This window comes from Callorhinus ursinus, unplaced genomic scaffold (genome assembly GCF_003265705.2).
Source record: "Callorhinus ursinus isolate GAN/ISIS: 27379988/994484 unplaced genomic scaffold, GSC_fseal_2.0 scaffold31, whole genome shotgun sequence".
NCBI lineage: Eukaryota > Metazoa > Chordata > Mammalia > Carnivora > Otariidae > Callorhinus > Callorhinus ursinus.
In genome coordinates, this window is record NW_027397093.1 from 14,740,083 (window position 1) to 14,764,409 (window position 24,327).

The window sequence follows — 24,327 nt, forward strand, 5'->3', positions numbered from 1 at the left end:
GCCTTCGGTCCTCAAGGATGTCTGTCCCCTGGGGTTACCTGGCCGAGCTCAAGGGCGCAAAGGCCAAGAAACCAAACCTCCTGACTCCCTTCTCCAGGGCTGTGGGCAATAAATGTCTGTTGTTGAAGGCCCCTGGGCCGCAGTACTGTTTGTGACCCCTGTGCACATGCTTATGGGCAGTGGGTCAGTCCTCCTTAGTAGAGAATCAAAGGAATCCCAAGTACTGTGGGCTTCAGCATCCTTAGGATAGGATCCTAGAGATAGGATCATCAAGGCCAGCATTTTAAGGTTGTCCATCTATCCTCTGAGGTCGTCAAGCCCTGATGTCACCCTGAGCCTGGGACTCACCAGGGTAAGGAGCAGCCTGCCTTGTGGTCAGGCTGAACCAGGACCCACAAGATGAGAGGCTGGGCTGTTCGCGATGTTCAAAGCACAGACACCCGGTTCTGGGGTGTGCTGTCTTCTGTTTGCCTCTGATCCTACTCTTCCTCACCCTCTGGCTGTGGTTGGATGCAGCCAATGGGGACCCCCCCCCCAGGAAATCAGGGGAAGAGAGAGAAGAAGCTCAGTGAATATACTCCGCTGGCCACCTCCCTGTGAGGTCCTCCTCATTCCAAGGTCACTTCCCTCGAGGCAGCCTCCACACGACTCTTTCATCCCAGGGTTGCTGTGGGTAGTGACAGCTCCCTGCTCCAGACCCAGGGTTCCTGCATGATCCCTTGAGGTTCCCCTACCACTCCCTATACCTTTGTAAACAGCTCCTTGCAAATAAAGCCTCCGTGATTATCCTAATTGGAGGGTGCCAGCTGTTCCTGGTTGGGGCCCTGACTCTTTGTCACTTATTAGCTGTGTAAGCATGGGTAGGTTGTTGAATGGCTCTGTGCCTCAGTTTCCCCCTTGGTATTGTGGAATAATAACAGTAAAGGTTCTACCTCATAGGGCTCCTGTGAAGATTGACTGAGTTTATCCGTGCACAGCCCTGGGGGTCGCTGCAGCCCTAGCACCATCCAACACAGGACCTGGCCCATAGTGGTAGGTGTTCAAAACTACGCACTGAGCGGGCAAATGAGTGACTTCCCACCATCTGGTTGGTGGAATAATGACCCCCCACGGGTGTCCACATCCTAGTTCATGCAACCTGTGACTATGTTACCTTGCATGGCAAAAGAGGCTTTGCAGATGTGAATCAGCTGAGGACCTGGACGTGGAGAGAGATCCTGGATTAAGTGGGAGGGGCACGGATGTCCATGAGGAGGCAGGAGGGCCCCGAGCAGGAGATGTGATGGTAGAAGCAGCGATTGGAGCAGTACGGCCACAAGCATCTAGAAGCCAGGAAGGTCAAGGCACGGATTCTCCCCTGGAACCTCCAGACCGTACATAGCTCCGCCCCATGCTTTTAGTCCTCTGAGACCGATCGTGGTCTTCTGAGCTCCAGAACTGTAAGATGAGAAGTGTGTGTTGTTTCATGTCACCTAGTTTGTAGTCATTTGTTACAGCAGAGTGGCGGGGGGCTCCTGCCTCGGTAGCCCCACTTTGCTTGCTTTTCCTGTTTTCCCACTCAGCCTCACTGTGGAGCCAGGACTGTGCCACAAAGGGGAAACCTTCTCCAAAGAAACACCATGCCCCGCTCTCTGCCACCGTATTTCCCTCAGCGCCCCCCAGCGTTTGATCCCTCCTGTGGCACACAAGCTAAAGGCAGGTGGAGCTCAGACCCCCAGTAGGAGGTTGAACTGTCCCCGTGGGGCAGAACCACAGACCTGCTTTTCCTCTCCAGGGCAGCCCAGAGGTGGGGTGCCGGAGGAGCGCGGCCAGCTGTCCTTAGAAAGTCTAGGCAAGCGTGCCTTGCTCCAGGGGCATCCTTGGCAACAGAAGAGCTGTTTCTTTGCTCTCTTAACTGCGCGTCAAAGCACCCTAAGGGTAATTGGTTTCAAACAACAGTGTGCTATTCCCTCCAGCGCTATGGGTCAACTGGTCTCTGCTGGGCGGTTCTGGTTGATGTGCAGACTGAGGTCACCTGTCTGAGGAGGGAGGTCTCTCAGCGTCCAGGGCCTCACTCCCTGTGGGCTCGGATCTGCTTGGACTTGCTCACGGCACAGTGGCTGCTGGACTCCCAGAGGAAGGAAGTGGGTAGTGCCCAGCTTGATGTCCCAGAACGTCACTTCTGCTGCATTCCATGGGTCAGAGTGGTCACGGGGCCAGCCCAAGTTCAAGAGGTGGGAACTAGGCTCCACCTCTTGACGGGAGTTGCTGCAAGGACGGGAGATAATGCTGGGCCATCTGTAGATGGCTTTCGGAGTTTCTTGGCCGGGCTTCTGATGGATGGCACCTTCTGTCCTTCCCTATTCACTCAGCTGCCTGTGACCACTCTTTGCCAGCCACTGTGCTAGGAACTGGGAGGAGCTAGTTTACCACCGGTCTGAAAACCTGGCCCCAGCATTTCCCAGCTGTGTGACCTCGGGCAAATGATTGAACCACTCTGAGCGTTCATTTTCTCATCCTAAAAAGGACATCATAATAATACTCCGCAGGAAGTATATAAATCTCCTATGCTGTTAGTTTGTTAACTTCATTTATAAATCCTTATAAACCAAACTTTGTCCTTTTTTCTGGAAAGTGACAGGAATAAATCAGTTCCCTTTGGAGGGGACTCAGAGGCAGCCTGGGGAGGTATTCCTGCCGCACAAGCAGAACATGTCCATCCTGCATGTCACCAGCCCCTGGAAATCAGCAGACCCAGGACTCGCGTGCACACCTGGGGCCCAGGGATGTTGTTTGCAACTTGGCATAGGCTTGGATGCCTGCAGGGCTCAAGGGAACAATCCTCGCCCCCCATGTGACGTGGGGCTTCGCAGTTCCCCTTCATTTCCCTGTTCCAAGCTCTCCTTCACTCCTGGCTCTGAGATTTAGAAGTGTCCATCCCACCTCTGCCCTTCTTACCCACTTCCCATACATTTCTCTAGTTGTTATAAGACTCTAAGGCTTCATTTGAGGTTCCTATTACATGTTTTGAATGGGCAACGGATGCACACAGTACAGTATTCCAAGGGTCAGAGGGGGAGACTTACTCACCCTCTTACTCCCGTCCCCAGATAGCCATTTCCTCCACCCACAGGCAACTACTTACCAGTTCTAGAGATAATCTCTTGCCAGTATGAGCATAAATGTGTTTAATGTTGGTCACATTCACAGTGTATTATAGCCACGGCAGGCACTGGGAGAAGCACTGTGCAAGTACAAGACCATTTAAATCTTTACAACCCTGCCAGGCCGGTCGTGCTGTCATCACTTTGACTCAGATGAGGAAGCTGAGGCAGGGAGGGGACCAGTAACTCGCCCAAGGCCTCACAGCGAGGAGGAAGGGGTCGGGACTGCGGGTCCATGGCCAGAGCCCCTGTGGGGAGCTCCTTTGTAGAGTGTGTCCACCGTTTCGCAACTCGTCTTTCTCACTTAGCTTTTAGTTTAGCAAGTGGCCCATGTTGGTACAACGAGAGTCACCTCATTCTTTTCACGAGGCAGATGGTTAGCACTTGGCTTTAGTGAGTTCCAGACCCAGTTAGAAGAGTTTTCTCGCCCCTTCCTTGTGTCCGTCCATGCAGATGTGGCTTTTGGAGACTTGACTCTCATCTCTTGGCCCCTCTGTCTGCGGTGGACAGCAGCTGTCCATGTGCCAAGCATGGGCCAGTGGAAGGACAGCTGCTGCCTCACCCCAGCAGCCGGCCGCCGTGCAGGGGGGCCCTTGCAGGCAGCAGCACGATTGCTCATTGACGCAGGGTCATGGCCAGGGTGCTGATTGGTCCTCAGCGGGCAGATATTTTTGGAGCTAGCACATTCCCTCGCTGCCCGGCTACGTAATTACAGCAGGCCGGCCTCATCTGCCCTTTCATGGAATCAGGAGGCTTCCTCTGTCCCCTGGGGTCAACCCAAGGCCTCTGAGTCAGACCTGGCGGTTGTCCAAGATGAGAATGATGCGGAAGTCATAAGAAGAACTTGGGGAAGGAGAGGTCCATTAAGCAGACACCGGGAACCACACTTTAGCAGGGATGATAAATAAGGGAATGTCATGACGGGCTGTACTCAGGCCACGGACAATCTTGGGAGCCGGATGGAATTAGGGTTTCCTCCCAGAGCCCCCGTCCATTCTGGGAGCCCAGGTTGCTGGACTCTGAATGCTGGCGTAAGAGAGAGCAGAAAGGAACACGCGGAGCTCCTGCTAACTCAGCCCCCTGGGACCAGAGGACCTCAGCCCTCTGTGTCCACGAGAGGCTGGCCAGGCCAGGGCGTTGTTGCGAAGCCACCACATAGAAGTGTGTCGTGGCCCCCGGGGTGAGAAGCAGGGCCAGCTGTGGCTGCAGCTGTGGGTTTCTGGAAGCTTAACACACCAGCCCATCAGGTGGCTGGGCCCTTGCCATAATTGTGTCCTTCCTCTGACATGGACACATCAGAGAAAACCTCAGGCATCCAGGGCAGGGCAACATAACGTCCCGGACTTAGACAGGGCTAGGACAGGTGTGGTGGATTCCATCCCAAGAAACCTGTGTTCTTTGCCCTCCCCTTGTGACAAGGGCCTGGGAGCTGTTGCTCCATGGTTTGGTTCCCCTTCAAAACTTACCACGTCCATTGTGAACAACGTGGCATTCATAAACTCAGCGTAAATTCCCTAGGCCCAACTGGGTATGATACACGACTGATGAATTACTAAACTCTACATCTGAAACTAATGTGTTGGCTAATTGAATTTAAATTAAAAAAAGAAAAAAAAAAACATTCTCTAGGTCCAGATGATTTCACTGGAGAATTCTAGCAAATGTTTAAACAGGAATTAGCATCAATTTTACATAGTCTCTTCCAGAAAAGAGAAGAGAAGGGCATACTCTCCAACCCATGCCATGAAGCCGGCAGTGGTTTGATCTCAAATTTAGATAAAGATGGTACAAAAAGAAAATTATTGGCCAGTGTCTCTCATGAAGTAAGACACAAGAATTTTCAGCAAAACATTAGTGATCGAATACAGCAAAGTGTAAAAAGAATTAAATGCCATGACCAAGTGGGATTTAGTAATTATTCCAGATGTGCAAGTGGGATTTATTAGTTTTTCCAGATGTGTCATTTGAAAAGCGTTTGAAAAATCAGTGTTTTCTATCATATCAAAGGCTAAAGAGAAAGAATCATATGATCCTATCTGTTGACAAAGATAAAGTATTTGACCAACTAGGAATACAGGGAAAGTGCCTCAAGTTGCTAAAGAACATCTATAAAAATCCTATAGCTAATATCAGACTTAATGATGAAATATTTTCTCTGTAAATTTGAGAACAAGGCAAGGATGTCTGCCCTCATCCTGAAAGTTTTAACTACTGCAGCAAGACAAGAAAAAGAAAGAAAGGCATATATATTGGAAATGAAGAAATAAAACTGCCCCAATTTGGGGCATCTGGGTAGCTCAGCCGGTTAAGTGTGGCCTGCAGCTCAGGTCATGATCTTGGGGTCCTGGGACTGAGCCCCACATGGGGCTCCCTGCTCAGTGAGAAGCCTGCTTCTCCCTCTCCCTCTGCCCCTTCCCCTTACTTGTGCACTCTCTCTCAAATAAATAAATAAAATCTTAAAAAAAAAAAAAACCTGCCACTATTTGCACACGACATGATTGTCTGCATAGAAAACTCCCAAGGAATCTACAAAAACAAAAACAAAAACAAAAACCAAACCCTCCTAGAGCCCATCAACGAGTTCAGCAAGTTCGCAGGGATACAAAATCAACACACAATGTGCACACTTATTCTCGAAATGCTTCCCCTGGCTTCCCATCTCACGGAGAGTAAACGCACTGTCTTGGCAAGGTCTCCGAGGCCCTGCCTAACCTGGTTCCAGCCCCACCTCCACCACGACTCTTCTTTCTGTCCCCTCTCCCAGCACACTGCCCCCTTCTCTGTTCCTCGGATGTGTCAAATCTTCCCTGCTTTGGGGCCTTGTACCTGTGATTTCCCGATAGCTTTGCCCTTGGGCTCTTTCCTTCTCGTTTGTCACTCTGATCTGAAGCGCCTTCCCAGCCGTCTGAAACAGTCTTATTTGTCTTCCCCCACACGCCCCCAACCCCGTGTGTGTGAGCTGGTTAAGGGGAGACGCTGGTGTTCCCCGCGCCCTCCCCACGGTCACGCAGCAGCAAACCCCACGGCAGGTGCCCAGTGAGTGGGGGTCGAGTGAGGGAGTGTGGGCTGTTCTGGTGTCCCTGTATCTCGGTGACTTTCCCGTAAGTCACGCGTCCTGCCTGCACCCACGTTCTCTTTTATTTTCCCTTTCGATTCCTGCCTTAATTTTCTCTTTCAATTTTGTTTCCAGCAAAGGCTCCAAAATCCAAGAATTAAGTCTCATGGGTCTCATACCTCCCTAACAGAAAGAATTCCATTGATGGAGTGCTTTTACTTTTCAAAGAGTATCCATTTCATGTTCAAGTGCCGGGCTGAGCGTCTAGGGGGTGCTTAACAAATCCTCTGTATTGGGCAGCACGTCTGCCACTCCCAGCCCTCTGTCAGGGTGTCCTCTCTGCCCTGCTGTATACGGCAGGGGAGACCTTCCCAGGGGGCCAGCCACATGGAGGGGGCACCCACGGACACAGGAGGAATTGGACTAGAACCAGGTCAGAAGCAGGGAATTGCTGAATCTCTACTCTGAGAACAGGGACTGTAGGGTTAGGGAAGCAGTGCTGGAAAAAGAGGGGTACCCGAGTGGCCCACTTCTCTTGGGGAGTCTGGCTGGGGTTCATAGCCCGGTTTGGGAGTTGGGGGAGGAAAGTCAAATATCTGGGGGAGAGGTTGAGGTTTGACCTTGGACACATTATTTTCTCTCTCTGCAAACTGGGGCTCGTAGGTTATGAGAAAATGAATGTGCTCATTGCAGGGAAACCCTGAGAACAAGCATCTAGAATATAGCAGTGCTCAAGAGCTGTTAGCTGTTAGACTTTATCAGCCCCAGACTCCGTGAGCTGAACTTTTGGTGTCCAGCACAAGAGCTCTTTCCTAAAATCCCTCCCCTACTCCAGCCTTGCACCTCAATTCTTAGCCAAGGCAGCGGGGGCCTGATTCACCCGAGGGGGCTGACACTGCCTCACCAGAGCACCTCTGGGACCCCTCGGAAGCTCAGCAATGGAATGCCTCCCCATCTGTCCCAGCTTCAGTGCAGCCCCTTTGATGAGAATGCCGTTAAGGACCTGACCGCCAAGGGTGCAAACCTGTCTGCCTGTCCAGCCCAGCTGGGTCTGCCTCCCTCGACTCTCTCACTCCCTCGTTGCCTCGTGCTTTTCAGAAAAGCTTCTGAGCTGTGAGAGAGGCTACCGTTCAGGCAGATCCAGCCCCTCCTCTTCACAGCTGAGCCTTTCCTCAGATCCTGCCGCTAAAGGAAGGCCAGACTTGAGAGAGCAGCCTTCCCTGGGGAGCAGGAGGCTGGGGCCAGGCTGATTGTGTTTCCACAAGTTTCTTTAGTGCCGAGATCTCCAGAGGATGCACTAAGCAATGACCTGGAGCGCTGCCTAAGCTCTGTTGAGTGAGAAAGGCCAATCTCAAAAGAGTGTATAGTCTATGATTGCATTTTTTTAAAAAAAAGATTGATTGATTTCGGGTGGGGGGAAGACAGAAGGGGAAGAGAGGCAGACTCCCTGCTGACATGGGGCTCCATCTCCCAGGAGATCACGACCTGAGTCAGAGTCAAAACCAAGAGCCTCAGGTGCCCCTGCATTTTTGTTTAACAACAACAACAAAAAATCTATCCATCCATCCGTTAGTATATACATAAAAAAAATATGGAAGAATGAATAGCAAACAACTCCAGTACTCTCTAGGGGTGGAAATACATGGGATTTTCATTTTCCTCTGCTCCATGTTTTTGTGATGTCTATATTTTTACCATGAGCACACACCGCTTTTGTAAGCAGAAAATGCATCTCAAGTTCAGCAAACTGTATCAGTCAGGAAGGGCCAGCTTCACATCAGGAACAAATAATCCCAGATCTCAGTGGCTGAAACAACAAAATGTTGTAGTTACAGTTGGGATAGCATTTGGTTTCTGTGACAGGTATCAGCTTCTCCCAGTGCTAGGCTACCTGCCGCCCTCGGTGATGATTGAGGGCTGGACCGTGACTTGTCTTAGCATCATGATGGCGCAGACAGGGTCTATGTACAGATGCTCCCCGTGTTCCTTGAGATTCACAGATAAGGGAAGGGGGAAATGGAAGACCACCCCCTTTCCTCAGGGAAGGGGGAGGCATCCAGACACCAAGATGGGGCCAGGGCTGGGTAGAGCCAGGGGGGAGCAGAGTCCCAGGAAGGCTGACGACACTTCCACGGGAAGCAGGAAGCTTGGCTGGCACAGGCTCAGGATGGAAGAGCAATGCGAGCCGCACTCTGCTGAGGAGATGTGCTGGGATCAGCCGGGGGCCTCTCCAGAGCCAGGGAGTGGGAAAGCTTTTCATCTAACTGATGTTGTTTTAATAAATGCTCAGTGTGTCCTGCCAAGTCTCTTTCCTGCTGTTCAGCGGCTTTTCTCTACGTCTCTATCTCGCCCCCGCTATGACTCAAGGGCTCTGCGTATCTCCTTCCCTCGCATGCTCTTAGTGTGAACATCATCCAGAGGCTTTTGCAGAATCACCGCCCCTTCTCTTCAGGCTGGGGGAGGGGCGGGACAGGAAGCCTCCCTGCTCTGCTCGGAATGCTCAGTACATGTTTCTTGAGCCGGCCCTGGACCTACGGAACAGTGGATGCAAAGACCTGCCCCTCATCCAACGCCTGCTCTCTCCAGTTCCCGGTCACCCTGGGCAGCGGGCCACCACGCTTCTATGGTCTGGGTGTTCTGGACCGTAAAATGATTTATGTCCTTTCTCTTTCCTACACCTTAGGCAAGGACAGAGTTAAATGTGTATTGAGCAGCTACTGTATGCCAGGCGCTGTACACGTATCATCTCCTTCAATTTTCCTAGCACCTCAGAGGTGAGTTTTATCATCTCTTTTATTTTTTTTTTAAAGATTTTATTTATTTGACACAGAGAGAGAAAGCACAAGTAGGCACAGCGGCAGGCAGAGAGAGAGGGAGAAGCAGGCTCTCCACTGAGCAGGGAGCCGGACATTGGGGCTCGATCCCAGGACCCGGGGATCACAACCCAAGCCGAAGGCAGCTGCTTAACCTACTGAGCCACCCAGGCGCCCTTCATCTCTTTTCTTTTAGAGATGAAAGAAATGACTCGGAGAGGTTTGGTGATTTACTCAACATCACACGGCTTGGGAGTGGGGCAGCTAAAATCTGACACTGGATCTGTCTAGCTCCAAAACCCCCATGGACTGCCTCCAAAAGGGTGGGCAAAGGACTTGGTAAGCAGAGTTGAATGCAGAGAATGATGGCTCTGAGAGTGGAGAGGCTCAGAGCCTGACACACCCGTGAAAGACTTAACTCTTCCAAGCTTTACATAATGTCAAGTCCCTGCATGTTGAGGGCCTAGGTTATCAGAAGGCCAAGACCGCTCTGTCACCCAGCATGGTTAATTAAAAAGTACAAGCCCAACAAGGCATTCCTGCCTCCGGAAAGGTTTGCTCAAGAACCACTCTGAACAGCGGGCTCTTCTTCCTAAGCTCTTTTGACCCTCGTGACTTTCTGTTTTGACTCCATTTGGTTGGACCCCATTCTGGAAAGGGCAGCACTCATTCCTATCAAATTACAGATGGATTGCTCACATTCACACGCACCATGATTCGGGGTTAGCCCTGTGCCAGGCTGGGAGCAGTGGGAAGAATTGGGGATATTTGTGGTCATGGCAGCCTATGGCACCCTCGTTCCTTATTTGTCAAGTCTTTCCGGAGCACCCTCTCTGTCTCAGGCCTTGTGCTGGGCACCCAGGTTACGAGGATGAACCTCACTGGTCCTGGCCCTCAAGGGGCTTCTAGTCTGGCCTTGGGTCTTAGTTTGGTAACTTGGCTTCAGCCTTTTTCCTCGGAGCTCAACTCCGACTGATTCTAACACCTTTCGTGGACCTTTCCCAGAGCGTCGCCGTCCTCTTCACTGGGCCCTGCCAACATTGCCCACCTGCTTGCCTGGTGTTCTCACACCTCACATGGCCAGCTCTGCCTGGTTTCCCATTGGCTCCTGCCCTCTCTCCCTGGCCCAGCAGTACCTGGTTACCCCCAGTGGAGGAGGACTGCCTCTTCGGCCTGGGCTCCATCTATGAGACTTTGGAGCCGGACCGCATACGTACCCACTGTCCATCCTCAGCACGATTCCCCCCAACCTGGATGTAAGCAGCGAGTGCCCATCACCCTGCGAGCCTGTTTGAGGTGCAGGCAAGAGAGCCCCTCTGGTCATTCTGGGTATCTCTGTTCAAGGATGTCGTGGCCCCTAAGCCAGCCTCAGGAATGATGTCAAAGTTGCTACCCTGAGTGGGGGTGAAAGATGCTGAGGGCTTGCTAGACTGGCCATGACCCTCAGGGTTTGTGTCCAGGGCACTGGGCAGAGCCTTCTGCAGCCCACTTTCCCAAACTAGATGGTCTGTCTCCACCAGCCCTGAGCAGCAGAGATAGCAGGCAGGGGAGGCTCCTGCCAGTCAGGGCTGCTTCCTCGGGGCCCCTACAGTAGGAGCAGAATGCTGGGGACAGAGTGCTCTGTCAGGCCATTGAGCCCCCCAGGGACCACCCTCCTATCAGCTTTCATGGCCCCATTGGCCCTGACTATTCTAGCTGCCTGTGGAGGCAAGCTCCTAAAAGGCTCTCAGAAGCAGTCTGCAGTGGGGATGCTTTTCACGGTTCGAAGCCACTTTGGGGCTGTCATTAGACTCAGGCCTGAAATGGTTTCATAAAAGGCTCTTTTTTTTTTTTTTTAATAGCAATTCAGAACATGTCAAAAATTGAGGATAACAAAACCAAGAAAGGGGAGATTCTCTTCTCCACCCCTGCAGCAGTTACCCCGGTCACCCCTGAGCTGGGGTGTCAAGGGACAGGGCCAACAGATGGTGGGATCCCTGCAAGCTCACGTGCTGTGCAGCAGTGATGTTGGGCCGTGCTTCTCAGCTCCCCACTGCTCGGTGCCGCAGACACCTGCACCCCAAAGGCCTCAGGACTCTGTGAGCCTATCCGAAGCAGCAGAGGACGGTCTTGTGTTCACTATGGCTATAGGCAAAGAGCATTCTCTTCTAAGCCCAAGTTTGGGTGGTTAGAAATACAAGCCTAGCAGGTAACTCCTTGCTAACTGGATTCCTGCTTTCACTGGGTGCCTGGCATTATTTGCCAAATCTGTCTGTCTGTCCATCTGTCTATCTCACGTAGTTACACAGTGCTTACTGTGTGCCTAGCATGTTCACAGCCTTTTCTGTGTATTAATTCACTTAAATTCACAGCAGTCTTATGGAAGAATCTCGTACTGTCTTCATCTTACAGATGAAGAAACTGAGGCAAAGATACAAAATTTGCCCAAGGTCACGTAGTCAGGAAGTGACAGAGTCTGACTCTGAACCCACAAACACCAGACCCCAGAGCTTGGCTTGGTTACACCCATACCATATGGCCTCCCCTGTCTATGTGGGGCCATACCCCAATCTCATCTGTGTGACCCAGCAGGCGAGATCTGCTGGGGGAATGCGGCAGGTTCCAGGAGGGGAGGATCCAGCGCCCAGGTGTGAGGAGGCCTTCCTAGAGTTGGCATTCCTGACCATGGGAATGAAAACAAACCTGGGGACAGTTGACATCTGCCACCTCCCCATTATAACCCCGACTGGCACCTGCCACCGAGCTCAGCAAATGGCGCTGTGCCCTCAAAACTGCCCTCTTCATCACCGGCAGATGGCCTGTGAACTGGGGATTTGGGGTTGCAGCGGCTGCCAGATCACACAGTGTGGCAGGCACATTCTCAGAAAATGAGGGCTCAGGGAAATGCACCAAACAGGAACCGAACAGCCAGGGAAATTGGGCCAATTCTGCTCTGAGAACAAATGTCCGGTTCCAGGCAAGTGGCTTCTGGGAGCCTGTGGGAGGCAGCCACCCCCTACCCTCCACACCCCGCTCCGCTGGTGTAAATGTGCCTGGCGCCCAGGTTCCTCAACCGGCAGCAGCGGCCAGCGAGAATTGAATAACATTATTCTTACGGAGAGTAATAACTTTTCCCATTTTCATGTAATAAAAAAGAATGACTCAATTTAAGGAGAAACAGCGTATCGTGGAACAGAAGTTTGGCAAAATTGTGAGGGTGATGCTCCGATTCCTTTGTTTATTCATTTGCACACTTGTCTAACACGGAGTCCTCCACGTGGACCGGGCGCCGTGCCGTGGGCACCTTTCCATAGTGGAGCAAAGCCCCAGTGTCATGCATCTCCTGCTGTCATGGGGGAAACAGCCAGTGCACCAACAGGTCAGCGTGTTAGGTGACGATGGATGCTGTGGGGAGGGAAGGACTGCAGGGGAGGGGAGGGGGCAGAAACCAATGGTAGAGGACCCTAGTTTAGATACAGTGACGTTTGACAAGGACGCACACTGCAAATATACTGGTTAAGAGCATTCTAGAAAGAGAGAACTACAGGTGCAAAGACCCTGAGGCAGCAGCATGCTTGCAGTTTCTGGCACAGGCAAGCCTGGGAAGCGCTGGACGCTCTCCAGCTTCCCTTCCAACACGGTGACATTATAAGCGTGGTCTGGATAGGGATGTTTTCTGGTTTAAGGCGTGGCCATCTAAGAACTGGCTGCTGGGGGGGTCCTGGGTTTGTGGGGGGTGAGCTGTGGTTCTGCTGTTGGAGCTTTGGTTCAGGATGTCCCTGAAGGTGGGAAGATGAGAGGCAGCCAGCCAGGCCCCCCGCATTGTCTGTTTGCCCCCTGGGTGGGGGTTGGGAAGAGTCATTCATCCAGTATTTGCTGAGTGACCACAAGGTGCCCCTCAGAGGGCTGGATGGAGGGAACAAAGATGAATCAGATACAGTTCCTGTCCGCCTGAGCCCCAGCATGGCGGAGCAGGGGCCTGGGTATGGCCGGTACGCAGGTGTGTGGGTACAGAGAGCGCACGGGGGCAGCGTCCAGGGCTCTGCCTTCACTGCCAAACCCTGGGAGGGGCCATTGGCACCTGAGAGCAGCTCATCTCCCACAGCTCTGTGTCCTGGAGGGTCCGAGGAAGGAGGGTGGAGCACAGAGGGAGGGGCAGGGCCAGCCACATAATCGGTGGGGCCCAGTGCAAAATGAAAATGCAGGATCCTCATTCAAAAAGCAGGAGAACGGTGCCATTAAAGGTACATAAGCATTTTCCTTTTCCCTGAGGTCACTCTCAGGGTGTCCTGGTACTTTTCCTTTGCTACTGAAGGTCCGTCTGAGTAAGGAGAAATGAACACTTTAAATTATTAGCATGAATTTTACCTTTCATCTTTATACTTGCAATGCCAGTTTGAGATGCAGGTATCAGAGCATTTAACTTGTATGTATTAAGAAATTACACAATTTGTATTTTGTGTCCCATTTCTAGAGGGTGCCTTGAGTGGGCCAGGACAAATTCAAGCCAGACTCGCAAAGTTTGGAGATGGAGGGAGGGAGGAAGGGCAGCCTCTCATAAGTGCCTAGGGTCTCCCTATCCCCACGATGCAGGGCACACACCCATGAACCTTCAGGCCTGACAGCTCCCACAGCGTGCGGGACCTCCACACTCTGCCCTGGCCAGAGATGGGATCTAGGGAGGGGCAGGCAGCATCGCAAGGATCTTTTTTTTTTTTAAGATTTATTTGTTTATTTGAGAGAGAGAGAGCATGCGTGAGCGGGGAGGGAAGGGCAGAGAGAGAGGGAGAGAACCTCAAGCAGGCTCCCCGCTGAGCACAGAGCCCGACATGGGGCTTGATCCCATAACCCCAAGGTCATGACCTGGGCTGAAATCAAGAGTTGGGTGCTTAACTGACTGAGCCACCCAGGCATCCCTCAAAGATCTTTAAACCTCTACCCCAGGATGCGCTTGAACCTGGGTCGAGGTGGACAAGAGGCTTCCTCCTGCCTAGCCTCGGCCCCCAGCTGCCACCCACTAGACATACTTCGGTGATACCAGCCCAGGAGCAGGGAGCACCAGGGGGCGGGGGGTTGCTGCTGGCACCCTGCTCCACCAGGGACGCCATGGGCACGTGTGCCCCCCTGATGCTCATGCCCAGGCCCCTACCGGGATGGAGAGCTGCCACAGCTGCAGCGCAGGGGTGAAGAGCAGGGAGGCCAGCCTGTCTTGGGAGTGTCAGGGGCAAGAGAGCATGCTGCTGAGAACATGTCCTGGGGAGGCAGGGGGAGACCTGACTCTCCATGACTCCAGCCCTATTTATCAAACACAGATTCCAGGATAAAATTAAGACTTTCAGAATGGCAGCATAGAACATTCAATCTCTCAAGCTTCTGAGCCTAGGACCCCATATGACTGCATGGGTCACAGGCCCGTGAAGCTGGCCCCGGGGAGAAGAGTGGAGGTCATTGTTCAGGTCCCTTGGCGTTTCTGGGCCTCAGTTTCCTTGAGGCCAGACAAGGTCACGGTGTGCCTGAATCAGGTAACAAAAGAGGGGCTGACGGCAAGGTCCCATGCGGACGGGGGCTGGGAGCACAGTGGGGACCAAGGCCTCTGCTGGTCCAGCCTCTTTACCGCGGGCTCGTGGTGATTCTGCTTCTCTGTCTCCCCCGTTCTCCTGCTGCCAGCAGGCTTCCTCTGCTTCCTTAGGCTCTTCCCCAGCATTTAGAGAGCACTTACTGTGTGCCAGCCACATGCTGAGCGCTTGGCAACACCGCTGGTCTTCACTGAGCGCCGTGCTGTGGTCGGGACAGCAGCATGTATGAATGCTCCCCGTGTGCCGGGCGCCACGCTACGTGCCTTACCCACGCTGACAGAGGGACTGCTCCAACAGCAAACACTATGAGGCAGGTGGTAGTAGTATTAGTCCCCGCCTGCACATGAGGAAACTACGATGGAACGTGGTTCAGTGACTGAGGGAACAACTTTCAGGCAGCATAGCTGGGGCTTGAACCGGGCAGTGGGGGCCCCAGATCCCCCACTCTTCTAGCCCTGCATTACCCTACCTCCCCATTGACTCTTGGTTTCTGCACCCCATCCCTCTCCCTGCCCATGGCCCCCTGGGGCTCCCCCCCTCTCCTCTCTGTGGAACACAGCATTTCAGCTTCTCCGGCTTCCACCACACCCAGCAGAGGGACTCCCGCCGGCCCAGCTCACCTTCTCACCTGGGCTCTGTTGCTGCTCAACTTTCCCAGCAGCCGCCTGCCTGCCATAGGGCGGGAGCCCACACCCATCGGGGCAGCTGTGGCTGAGCAGAGGAGCGGGGTCACGTGACACAGAAGGAACTTGGCTGCCCCTGGCGGCTCCTTGAGCAGGGGGGGTACTAGAAAGTGGTGTCCCTCCGCTGGGCTGTGGGTATGGGGCACCTAGGGCCTGCGCACCCTGGCCTATCCTATTGAGACCCAGAGTTGGTGCCTCGTCTGAGGGAAGAGCTGGCCCGTCCTGACCCTTTGTCTAGGCCAGGCTTCTGTCAGGAAAGCCTTCCGTTCCAGAGCCCAAAGCAGGGAGCCCAGCTGACAGGGCAGGGCAGGCGCTCCTCCTGCCTACACATGGAGTGAGCCCCTGGAAGGGGCGGGGGGCTGCCTGTGGCGGGGGTTCCCTCGCTGCCTTCCTGGCCCAGGTGCCACTGTCCCTGTGATCTGTAGGTTGCCCCCTTTCACCCCCTCTTTCTCTTCCTCCCACACATACAGAGCTCCACCTGGAAGGGAACTTCTTGCACCGCCTCCCCAATGAGGTCAGCACCCTGCAGCACCTCAAGGCCATCGACCTCTCCCGGAACCAGTTCCGTGACTTCCCCGAGCAGCTCACCACCCTGCCAGCACTAGAGACCATCAACCTGGAGGAGAACGACATCGTGGGTGAGCAGCCCCGGCCATGTGGTCCCTGCACCTCCCACTGTCTCTGTCTGCAGCTCCTCCCTCTGAGGGGGACATGGGGCTCTGGGGTCGGACCTTCACAGACGTGAGGGTAAGGGTGAGCTTTCTGGTCTGAGACACCTGAGCACAGGGCACTGAGCCTGGAAAGGGAAGCGTTCTGAGGCCCTGCCGCCTGCTGGGGCTGGGTTGGACAGCTGCTTTCACCTGGCAGGTCGAAGGCCTTGGCTTCCTCACGGCTTGCCCTGACCCAGCACGCCGCGTGGGCCTACAAGCTCTGTCTCGGTCCCAGAAGGCTGCCTCCCAGACTCTCCAGCTGGGACCCTATATCCATGTACAGTCCCCTGAGGCCACTAGGCAGCCGTATTCAGAGCAGTGTCTCCTAGCTTTCCAGTGCACATACACGCTCCCTCCGGGAACCCGAGGGTCTCCCGTCCCGGGCTCAGAGTGCCTTCCGCCTTCTGCAAAAGGCAGGCCCTGAGAGTGGCCCTCCTTCTGAGGCATTTCCACCTGAGCACCCTCCCCTGCTGCTGACTGATCTCCCCAGACAGAGGCAGCACCCCCAGGGCCCCTCTGTGCACCTCCTCCTCGGCTTCCTCCCCCAGCCGCCTTGGCTCCCTCCGCAGCCCGTCTTCAAACCCCGTTCGGTGCTGTCTCAGTCGTCTCTGATGTTGACAGTGTTAGTAACAACCCCCTTCAGTGCTGCTGTTAGGGTTGTAATTGCTTTCACAGCCTTTATGCCATTTGACTAAAAGCAAGAGCTCTCCAGCGGCTTGGAGCTGGATGGAGAGTACCTGTCGCCTGGGGCTGGGTTGGACGGCTGCTTTCACCCGCAGGGGGCGCCGAGTGTCCCATCTGTGCGCTGGCCCTGGCTGAGGGGGCGCGGGACCAGGTAACCTCTGAGGTTTGCGATCCATTCTGTTAGAGAGGAGTAAACTGAGGCTCAGAGGAGTCACGAGCGCGCATCAGGTCACACAGGGAGATGGCAGAGGTGCCAGGACGAGTATATGTGACTCTCAGACTCGGCCCTATGCCTAGGAGGAGGTTCCTTGTGTGGCCTCTGGGAAGGCCCCGTGGGTGGGCCTGGTTTGGTCTTTTCCCTCCCAAGCCCAGGATCCCTGAGCGCCTTGCCCCTGAGTTGGCCCCCCGTCCCTTGAGCCCTTGTGCTGTCTTTAGCTGGAAGGAGCATGCGCAGAAGTGCCTTTCCACCATGAGGCCCTCCCTCCTGCGCTGCCGTCACTGTCCGGGGTCTGGCCCTGAGCCCTTCATTCTCGGCCAGGCCTTCCTTGCTGAGCCTTTCCTCCCGTGCCTCCACTTCCTTCTGCTGCTTCTTTGAATGCGGCAGTTCCCAAGCAGGGGCCACAGCAAGCCGATGCTGAGCCCAGAGCTGGGACTGTAGCTGCAGGCAGGCGGGTGGGGACAAGCACTGGCCATTGGCCTCCCCACTTCCCAACGGCAGCCTTAGAAGACCCATGTCACCCCTCTGAGCCCCAGCTTCTTCTCAGCTTTTAAAAGATTTTATTTATTTATTTGACACAGAGAGAGACACAGCAAGAGAAGGAACACAAGCAGGGGGAGTGGGAGAGGGAGAAGCAGGCTTCCCGCGGAGCGCGGAGCACAGAGCCCGATGCGGGGCTCGATGCGGGGCTCGATCCCAGGAGCCTGGGATCATGACCTGAGCCGAAGGCAGATTCTTAACGACTGAGCCACCCAGGCGCCCCTCTTCTCAGCTTTTATTTTTATTTTTTTTAAAGATTTTATTTATTTATTTGAGAGAGCGAGAATGAGAGAGAGAGAGAGCATACGAGAGAGGGGAGGGTCAGAGGGAGAAGCAGACTCCCTGCTGAGCAGGGAGCCCGATGCGGGACTCGATCCCGGGACTCCAGGATCATGACCTGAGCCGAAGGCAGTCGCTTAACCAACTGAGCCACCCAGGCGCCCTCTTCTCAGCTTTTAAACCGAGGTTCTCCCCCACCCCCAGCCCAGAAGGGAGCTGGGCCCCAAGCAAAGGAGCAGGGCGCGTGGGCCCCTGTGCTGGCTGCTGTAGGAAGCGGGGCACACAGGTGGGACAGATGCCACAATCCTCCCCCTCCCACAAGGCCGACGACATCCCTTAGCAGCAACAGTTCCCACAACAAAGATGGGCTGTTTTGACTCATTCTCTTTATAGATATCTCTTCCTTTCTGTAGAGTGAGGTAATGACTACATGTGGGAGCCTCTTACAGTTTACCAGGAAGGCTCAGGCACAGTCCCACGGCCCATCTGGTAGACGTAGAAACCTAGGCTCTAAGAGATTTCCCCTCACCTTTGTGGCCAGGTGCCTGTCTACAGCTGGACGGGTGAAAGAGACATGTCAAATCCTGGGCTATTTCCCGCCAGGTCCACCTGTAGCAGAGGTGCAGGCCAGCCTGGCCAGGCACGGGGGACGTGGAGATGCTGGGGACTGGCCCTGTGCAGCAGAGGCTCCCGGAGGCGCTTGACTGCTCCCAGGGCCCGCTCCACACTCCGCTGCAGGAGGCCTTGGCCATTCTCCCACACGCCCCCCATGGAGAGAGGCGTATCCTGTTCCCTTGCTGGGGTCTCCTCGCTTCCATTCTCTGCCTCTCCCTGATCCATGCTCATTACTCGGATTGCTTCTAACTCCCAAAGCCATGGCAGACCCGGTGCCCGCCTTCCTGGCCTGGCTGCATGGAGGGGGCCATGATCACAGCATAGAGGGTGAGGGCTGCACCGTCCTTCATTATGGAAATAGCTTTGCCCTTGTCCCAGCTGTAGCTCATCTCCTGCAGGATCTCATTGGGAAAATTGTAGTAGGAGCTTAGGATGCCTTAAGAGTGGCTTCTTTTTCCCCTTCAGAGCCCACAGAAGGTGTTGGAAACATTTTTTTTCCCGAGAAATAAATCTGAGATGCATGAGTTGCCTTAAAGCTGTGGTTCAGCGGAAAGAAAACAGGCAGCTCTGAAGCAAGCCCCCACATGCATCAGAAGGAGACTCAGTCTGAAGGGACTGCCCCGAAGGATGCCTCCAGCCTGGCCCCAGGGAGACCAGGAGGCTTGCAGCATCCTGGGAAGAGGCCCAAGCAACTCCATTCTCTTCTGCTTTCTCAATAGTGCTGCTACCCCATCTTCCTCCACTCTGGGCCAGAATGGGGGCTCCAGTTCATGGAGGGGAGAGGGGAGGGGGCCTCACTAGGGTGTGTAGCCTGGGAGACACAGGGACGCTTGCGTCTGCTTTCTGGTACCAATCACCAGCCGGTGCTGGTGCCGGTCCTTGGGGCTCACCGGGAGTTGACTACCCTCACTCAGGTCATGCATCTAGGTAGCGCTGGTGGCCCCATGGCTGCAGCTGGTACAGACAGTCCTCTGGTCTGTGTGCGCAACCGTCTCCCTGTTCTCATCGCGGGAGCCACCTTGCTCCCTGCCTCCACCCAGCCCCGAGCATGGCGTCTGCCCTACCGCAGGTGCTCGGCTGCTTGGAGCCCCGAGCGAAGCAGGAGTTCATAAGGCCCAGAGGCCCTCTGAAATGACTTGACACACAGGAGGGCAGACTGTGTCTGGTTGCCGGCGGTGCCCCACTGGTGAGTCATGAAGTCAGATGCGAAGGTTGAGGCAAGCGGGTGAGGGAGTGTGTCCCCTCTAGTGTGGTAACATTGCTTTGTGACTTTCATTTCAGTTTTACCTACACGCACAGATCTATGTACTGGGTTGTGATGTAAGAACGTAATTCTTACTGTGGGTCACAATGAAGAAATATCAAAAGCCGCTCCCTTGAGATGCCCTGCAGAGATGTGGGGTCTGTTCTCGGCCAGCCTCACTGCGTGTCCCCCGCAGCGCACACTGCCAGCCACACAATACGTTCTTCCCTCCTCTCTTCTCCATCCGTGTCTCTGTCCATCATGGTCACCACCTTCTGCATCCTCCTGGTGACTGGTGGGGGTGGAGTGAGGACGGGCAGCGAGGCCTCGGCCGAGGGGAAGAGCTCGCCACCCACCTGACTGTGGAGTGAGGTAGATGACCAGGTCAGTGTCCCTGACTGTTTATCCCTGCCCGAACGGCCTGCACGCTCAGTCTGAAAGTCCTTCCCTGTGTCTTACCATTTTCTCTGCCTGTGGCCAACCCCACCCCCGACCCGAGTCTGCAGGTCTGGGCCAGGTTTAGGTGAATGTAAAACAGTGTAGATCAAGGGGCCTCGCCCCTCCACCAGCTGGTCCCCTGGTACACGCAGCAGCCGATGCCCCCATCTGGCTGGGAGGCTTCCTGGGTCCTGGGGACAAGCCACCAGGACAGTCCTGGTAGGCCATGGTGTCCTTGTGAGGTAGGGCTCCCAGGAGAGCCTGGGAGGGGCTTCAGAGGAAGTGACATTTAGTCTGACAAGAGGACATGATGGGTCACCTGTCTTGCGGAAAATTCCAGAAGCCAGGTCTCATCCCAGCAGCTGCCGTCTGTGACTGGGAGGTGGAGGCAGAAGCCACATGAAGTTCGCATTAGAACTCGATCCCGTGTAGCATTTCACCAGACTCCTGGAATATGTGGGGGTGAGGAGAAAATCAAGTACTTCGGAGACTTCATTTTGCTAAGCAGGGGGCTCTTTCAGTTAATCTAGAATTAATTTTCCATGACCCTCAACTCACTGGGGCTTTTCCCAGTGTTCCAGAGAGAGCCAGAGATCATAGGAAAACAAGCTCTTGCTAAGAATTTAATAGAGCAATAGCACTCTGAAAAAGCAGAGTGTATCCTATAGAGATGCTTTAGGCTGTATGTACTTGATCCTGCGCCGTGCTGTTTCACTTCTTACTGTGGAAGCTCATATTTCTTCAAGTGGGGATCTCAGCAGCAGCGCCTGAGAACTTGTTAGAAACGCATATTCTCACAGGGCGCCGGGGTGGTGGGGTGGCTCAGTCAGTTAAGTGGCTGACTCTTGATCTCAGCTCAGGTCTTGATCTCAGGGTCGTGAGTTCAGGGCTCCACACTGGGTGTGGAGTCTATTTAAAAAAAAGGAAGAAGAAGAAGAAAGACAGAAATGCACATTCTCAGGCCCTTCCCCAGACTTCCTCAGTCAGAAATTGGGAGGTAGGAGGCGATTTCTTTTAACAAGCCCCTCCCCCCCGCCCGTGATATGGCTGCATGCTGAAGCCCCTGCCAAGGCTTCTGAAAGCGTCATCCACCGACCCGCAGTGTGGGCATCACCTGGGAGCTTGTTAGAAAAGCAGAGCCCCAGGCTCTGCCTCTGTGTTCCAGGGTCAGAATCTGCACCTGAGCAAGATCCCCAGGTGATTTCTGTGCACACCGCAGCCTGGGAAGTGCTGGTCGGGGGGCCTTTCCCGAAAGCACCAGGTGCTATCTCTGGGCCACCGGCTGGGATGCTGTGCTCCCACACCCCAGTCCCCGCGGAGTGCTGGCTGGAGAGGAAGTCTCCCAAGTCCTCTCTCAGAATCTCTGTCACTGGGCCCAGGAACCTACAATTTCTAACAAGTGACCGAGGAGGGGGCAGCAGTGTGCTGATTGAGAATCTGTACTCCACCCTACCCCTGGGGCTTCAGTCTTCTGTTGTGGTTTATCTGGGCCCTGGCACCTGCCCTCACATGTCAGGTTTCCCCAAGGATAGGACCCTTGTCCCTGCAACACAAGGATGGGAGTGGGGACACTGTGGGGACTCGGAGGGAACATGGCTGGCCAGGGGGTCACCTGCACCGCTGTCCTGGCCCAGTGTTTCACAGGGGGCCTGGGGCCTGGGCCCTGGGTCACAGCATCCTCTCCCTTCTCTGGCAGGCAGGGGAGGGCAGAACCTTCCAGGGAGCTGCAGCTTCACCCTGGCCTCCAGCAAGAGAAGAGATCCTCCAGAATGCAGCCTCTGCTGTCCTCCTGGCCTGGGGGCACAGATGCCTGCCAGGGCCTCAGGATCGCCCTCCCCTGACTGTCGCATGGCTGTTCCAGCCTCATGCTGTGCCACAGAATAAATTGATTAGAGTCACAGGGGCAGAGGGAATGTGGTTTGTTTCACTTTGGGTGCTCTACCAATCTGCCCTATAGTGAGAGGTTCTGCAGGCTCTGGTTGCTCTCAGAACTCACTTCTGTGACGATGAGGCAGACGCACTGAGTTCCATGTGCTGAGGGAGTGGTGCGCATAGAGGTGGGACTCCGAGGACTTCCTGGAGGAGGCGGAGTGAGCCAGACAGTCCTTCTCCACAGCACAGCCCTTTGTCCCTCTGGTGGAATGGGAGGGGAGTCTCCCTAGTTCTTTCATTGGAGCCCAGAAAATGTTTTTTTAAACAGAAAACCCTGGGCAAGCAGAAGTGGAAATAATACAGACTTTTTAAAACCTAATCGCTGTGGGTGCCTAGCACAGGTGTCCTGCAATGATCTCCTTTCACGCGCTCAAGCCTCTCTTCTGGATAGGACGCGTGATCACCACTTGACAGCCAAGAAGAAAGGCTCGCAGAGGTCAAGCAGTCTGCACAAGGACATGGTAGAGGCAGGATTCTCAGCCAGGTCTTTGATGGTCCAGGCCCATGTGTCTTCACCTGATGGGAGAAGAGAGTGTGGGTAGCTGCCTGAAGGGACAGGTACAGGATGCCACGTGTCTTGTAGGCACTCATAAACAAGTTGGCAGGTTACAAAGGGATGGCTTTCGCCCACTGGCCTCAGCCCTGGAAAGCGCCCGCAGCTGCGGAGAAAGCCCTCCCGGAGAGGGTACGCTCTGAGGCCTCATTAGCTGGTGGTTTGCAAGAGGCTGGTTAGCAGACAGACTTCCTGTATCTCGCTGCCTGCTGTGAGAGGCCTGTTGGCCCCTAAGACAGGTCAGAGCCGAGAAGCTGGCCTCTTACCTTCCTCTCCCTTCCCCACCAGGCTGCTGGGCTCTGCTGCGTGGCGGGGGGGGGGGGGGGGGGGAGGAATGGTCTGGTCTGCACACGGATGAGTCAGTGGTGTGCTGTGTGCCCTCCAGTGCCAGCACGCTGCTCCGTCTGCAGCCTGTGCCCAGAGCTGCAAACGTCACTTGTGGAATCAGCTGGTTGTATCTTTTGAGCTCCTCCCCTCCACCTTGTCCCACTGGGGGTTTAGCCAGGCCCTGGTCCTAGTCGATCCGAATTGCCAGGCCAGGGAGAGGTTGTGTCCAGGCCTCAAGGGCTTTAAGAAGTCAGGCTTGCTGCCCACCCTGCAGACCCACCGACGCTCCATAGGAAAAGGGAGCAGCGAGTAGGGAATCTTGGCCAAAACAAATGTTTCTGGACCCAAGGCCCTGCCTCCTGGCCAACCAGGCAGTGGCATAGTGGGGGCACTTCCGTCTCGGCAGCTTTCCAGGGCAGGTGCCTTGATCTGTCAGCACCAGTTGCCCTCCGAGCTTCCCCAGGGGCCCAGGAGGCAGCTTGAACCACAGCAGGGAAGGCTTCTTAGAGTTTCCCCGGGCCTGCCTGCCTGTCATCACTCCGGACAGAAGGGGAGCCCCTCCATGGTGATGACAAAAGCAGAGAGTTTTGTAGCTGAAAAGGCACAGGGCCAAAACCCCACTTAAATCATTAGCATGAGCTCGTCACCTCCCCTCTGCACACCTCTGTTTCGTCCCTGCTGCAGAGTGGGGAGGACAGTTCCCCACTTTGGAGGTGGTGTCCGGGTTCACTGTGGTCACTTCCCACCAGCTGCTGGTCCTCCTGCCACCCGGCCACCTGGAGTCCTGACCAAGCGCTGCCCGCTCAGCTTCTTCCCTCACTCCTTGCCCTCCAACCTGCTGGGCCTCTTCTTGCATTTACCCAGGGACCAGGACAGAGGAGACAGGGGCCATAGCTAAAGGGTCAGACAGAGGCTAATTAGTGGGCCACAGCATCCAGGGCAGGGCTCAGCTGCTCAAGAAAGTTTTGCCAAACTTGTCCTTCCAGAGGATTCTGAGGGGTCAGCCCCTGGCAGAATCGTGGCACCCACCCAGATCCCTTGAAACCCACCTCACCTACCCCCACCAGATATACACGCCCTGAAGCAGGCTGCTGTGTCGGTCGTTCCTGGTACCTCTCTTGCTTCCGTGAAGAGGGGATTTGAGATGGGCACTTAGTAGCTGAGAAGAGGGAGTGATCACTGTGTGTAGCCTGTCAGCCGGGCAAGGATTCGACGTGACTCGAAGGTCTGGGAGGACAAAGTCACACCCCTGGCACTTTCTCCTGAGTCTGGACTGGGGCAGTAAACCTATCTTGGGGAAAATGGAGCCAGTGCCCTCCCTGGGCACTGGGTTTGGCTGTCCTTGAGCCCAGCCAGTTGATAGCAGTCTGAGCCTTGCTCTGCCCCCTCCCCAAAGCACTGTCACAGGGCTCAGGGGACAATGACTTGCACTCACCGTGGGGGCTGCCTGAGAGCCACGGCAGACTCCTGCTGTCTCCCAGCACGCCCTCATCCAGCACAACAGGGTACCACGCTGTGCCCACGAGCAGCGAGCAGCTGG

At 54.8% G+C, this 24,327-nt stretch overlaps 1 protein-coding gene across 14 annotated transcripts in view; it reads left to right on the forward strand.

Moving 5' to 3' along the window:
- Nucleotides 1–24,327, forward strand: part of LRRC20 (leucine rich repeat containing 20) — a 105,597-nt gene that overhangs the window by 65,258 nt on the left and 16,012 nt on the right. For all 14 annotated transcript variants that reach the window (XM_073878879.1, XM_073878881.1, XM_073878877.1 and 11 more), the window contains one exon: nt 15,720–15,887. In XM_073878879.1, coding sequence (XP_073734980.1) covers nt 15,720–15,887 — 168 coding nt within the window. The remainder of the gene's footprint in view (nt 1–15,719; nt 15,888–24,327) is intronic.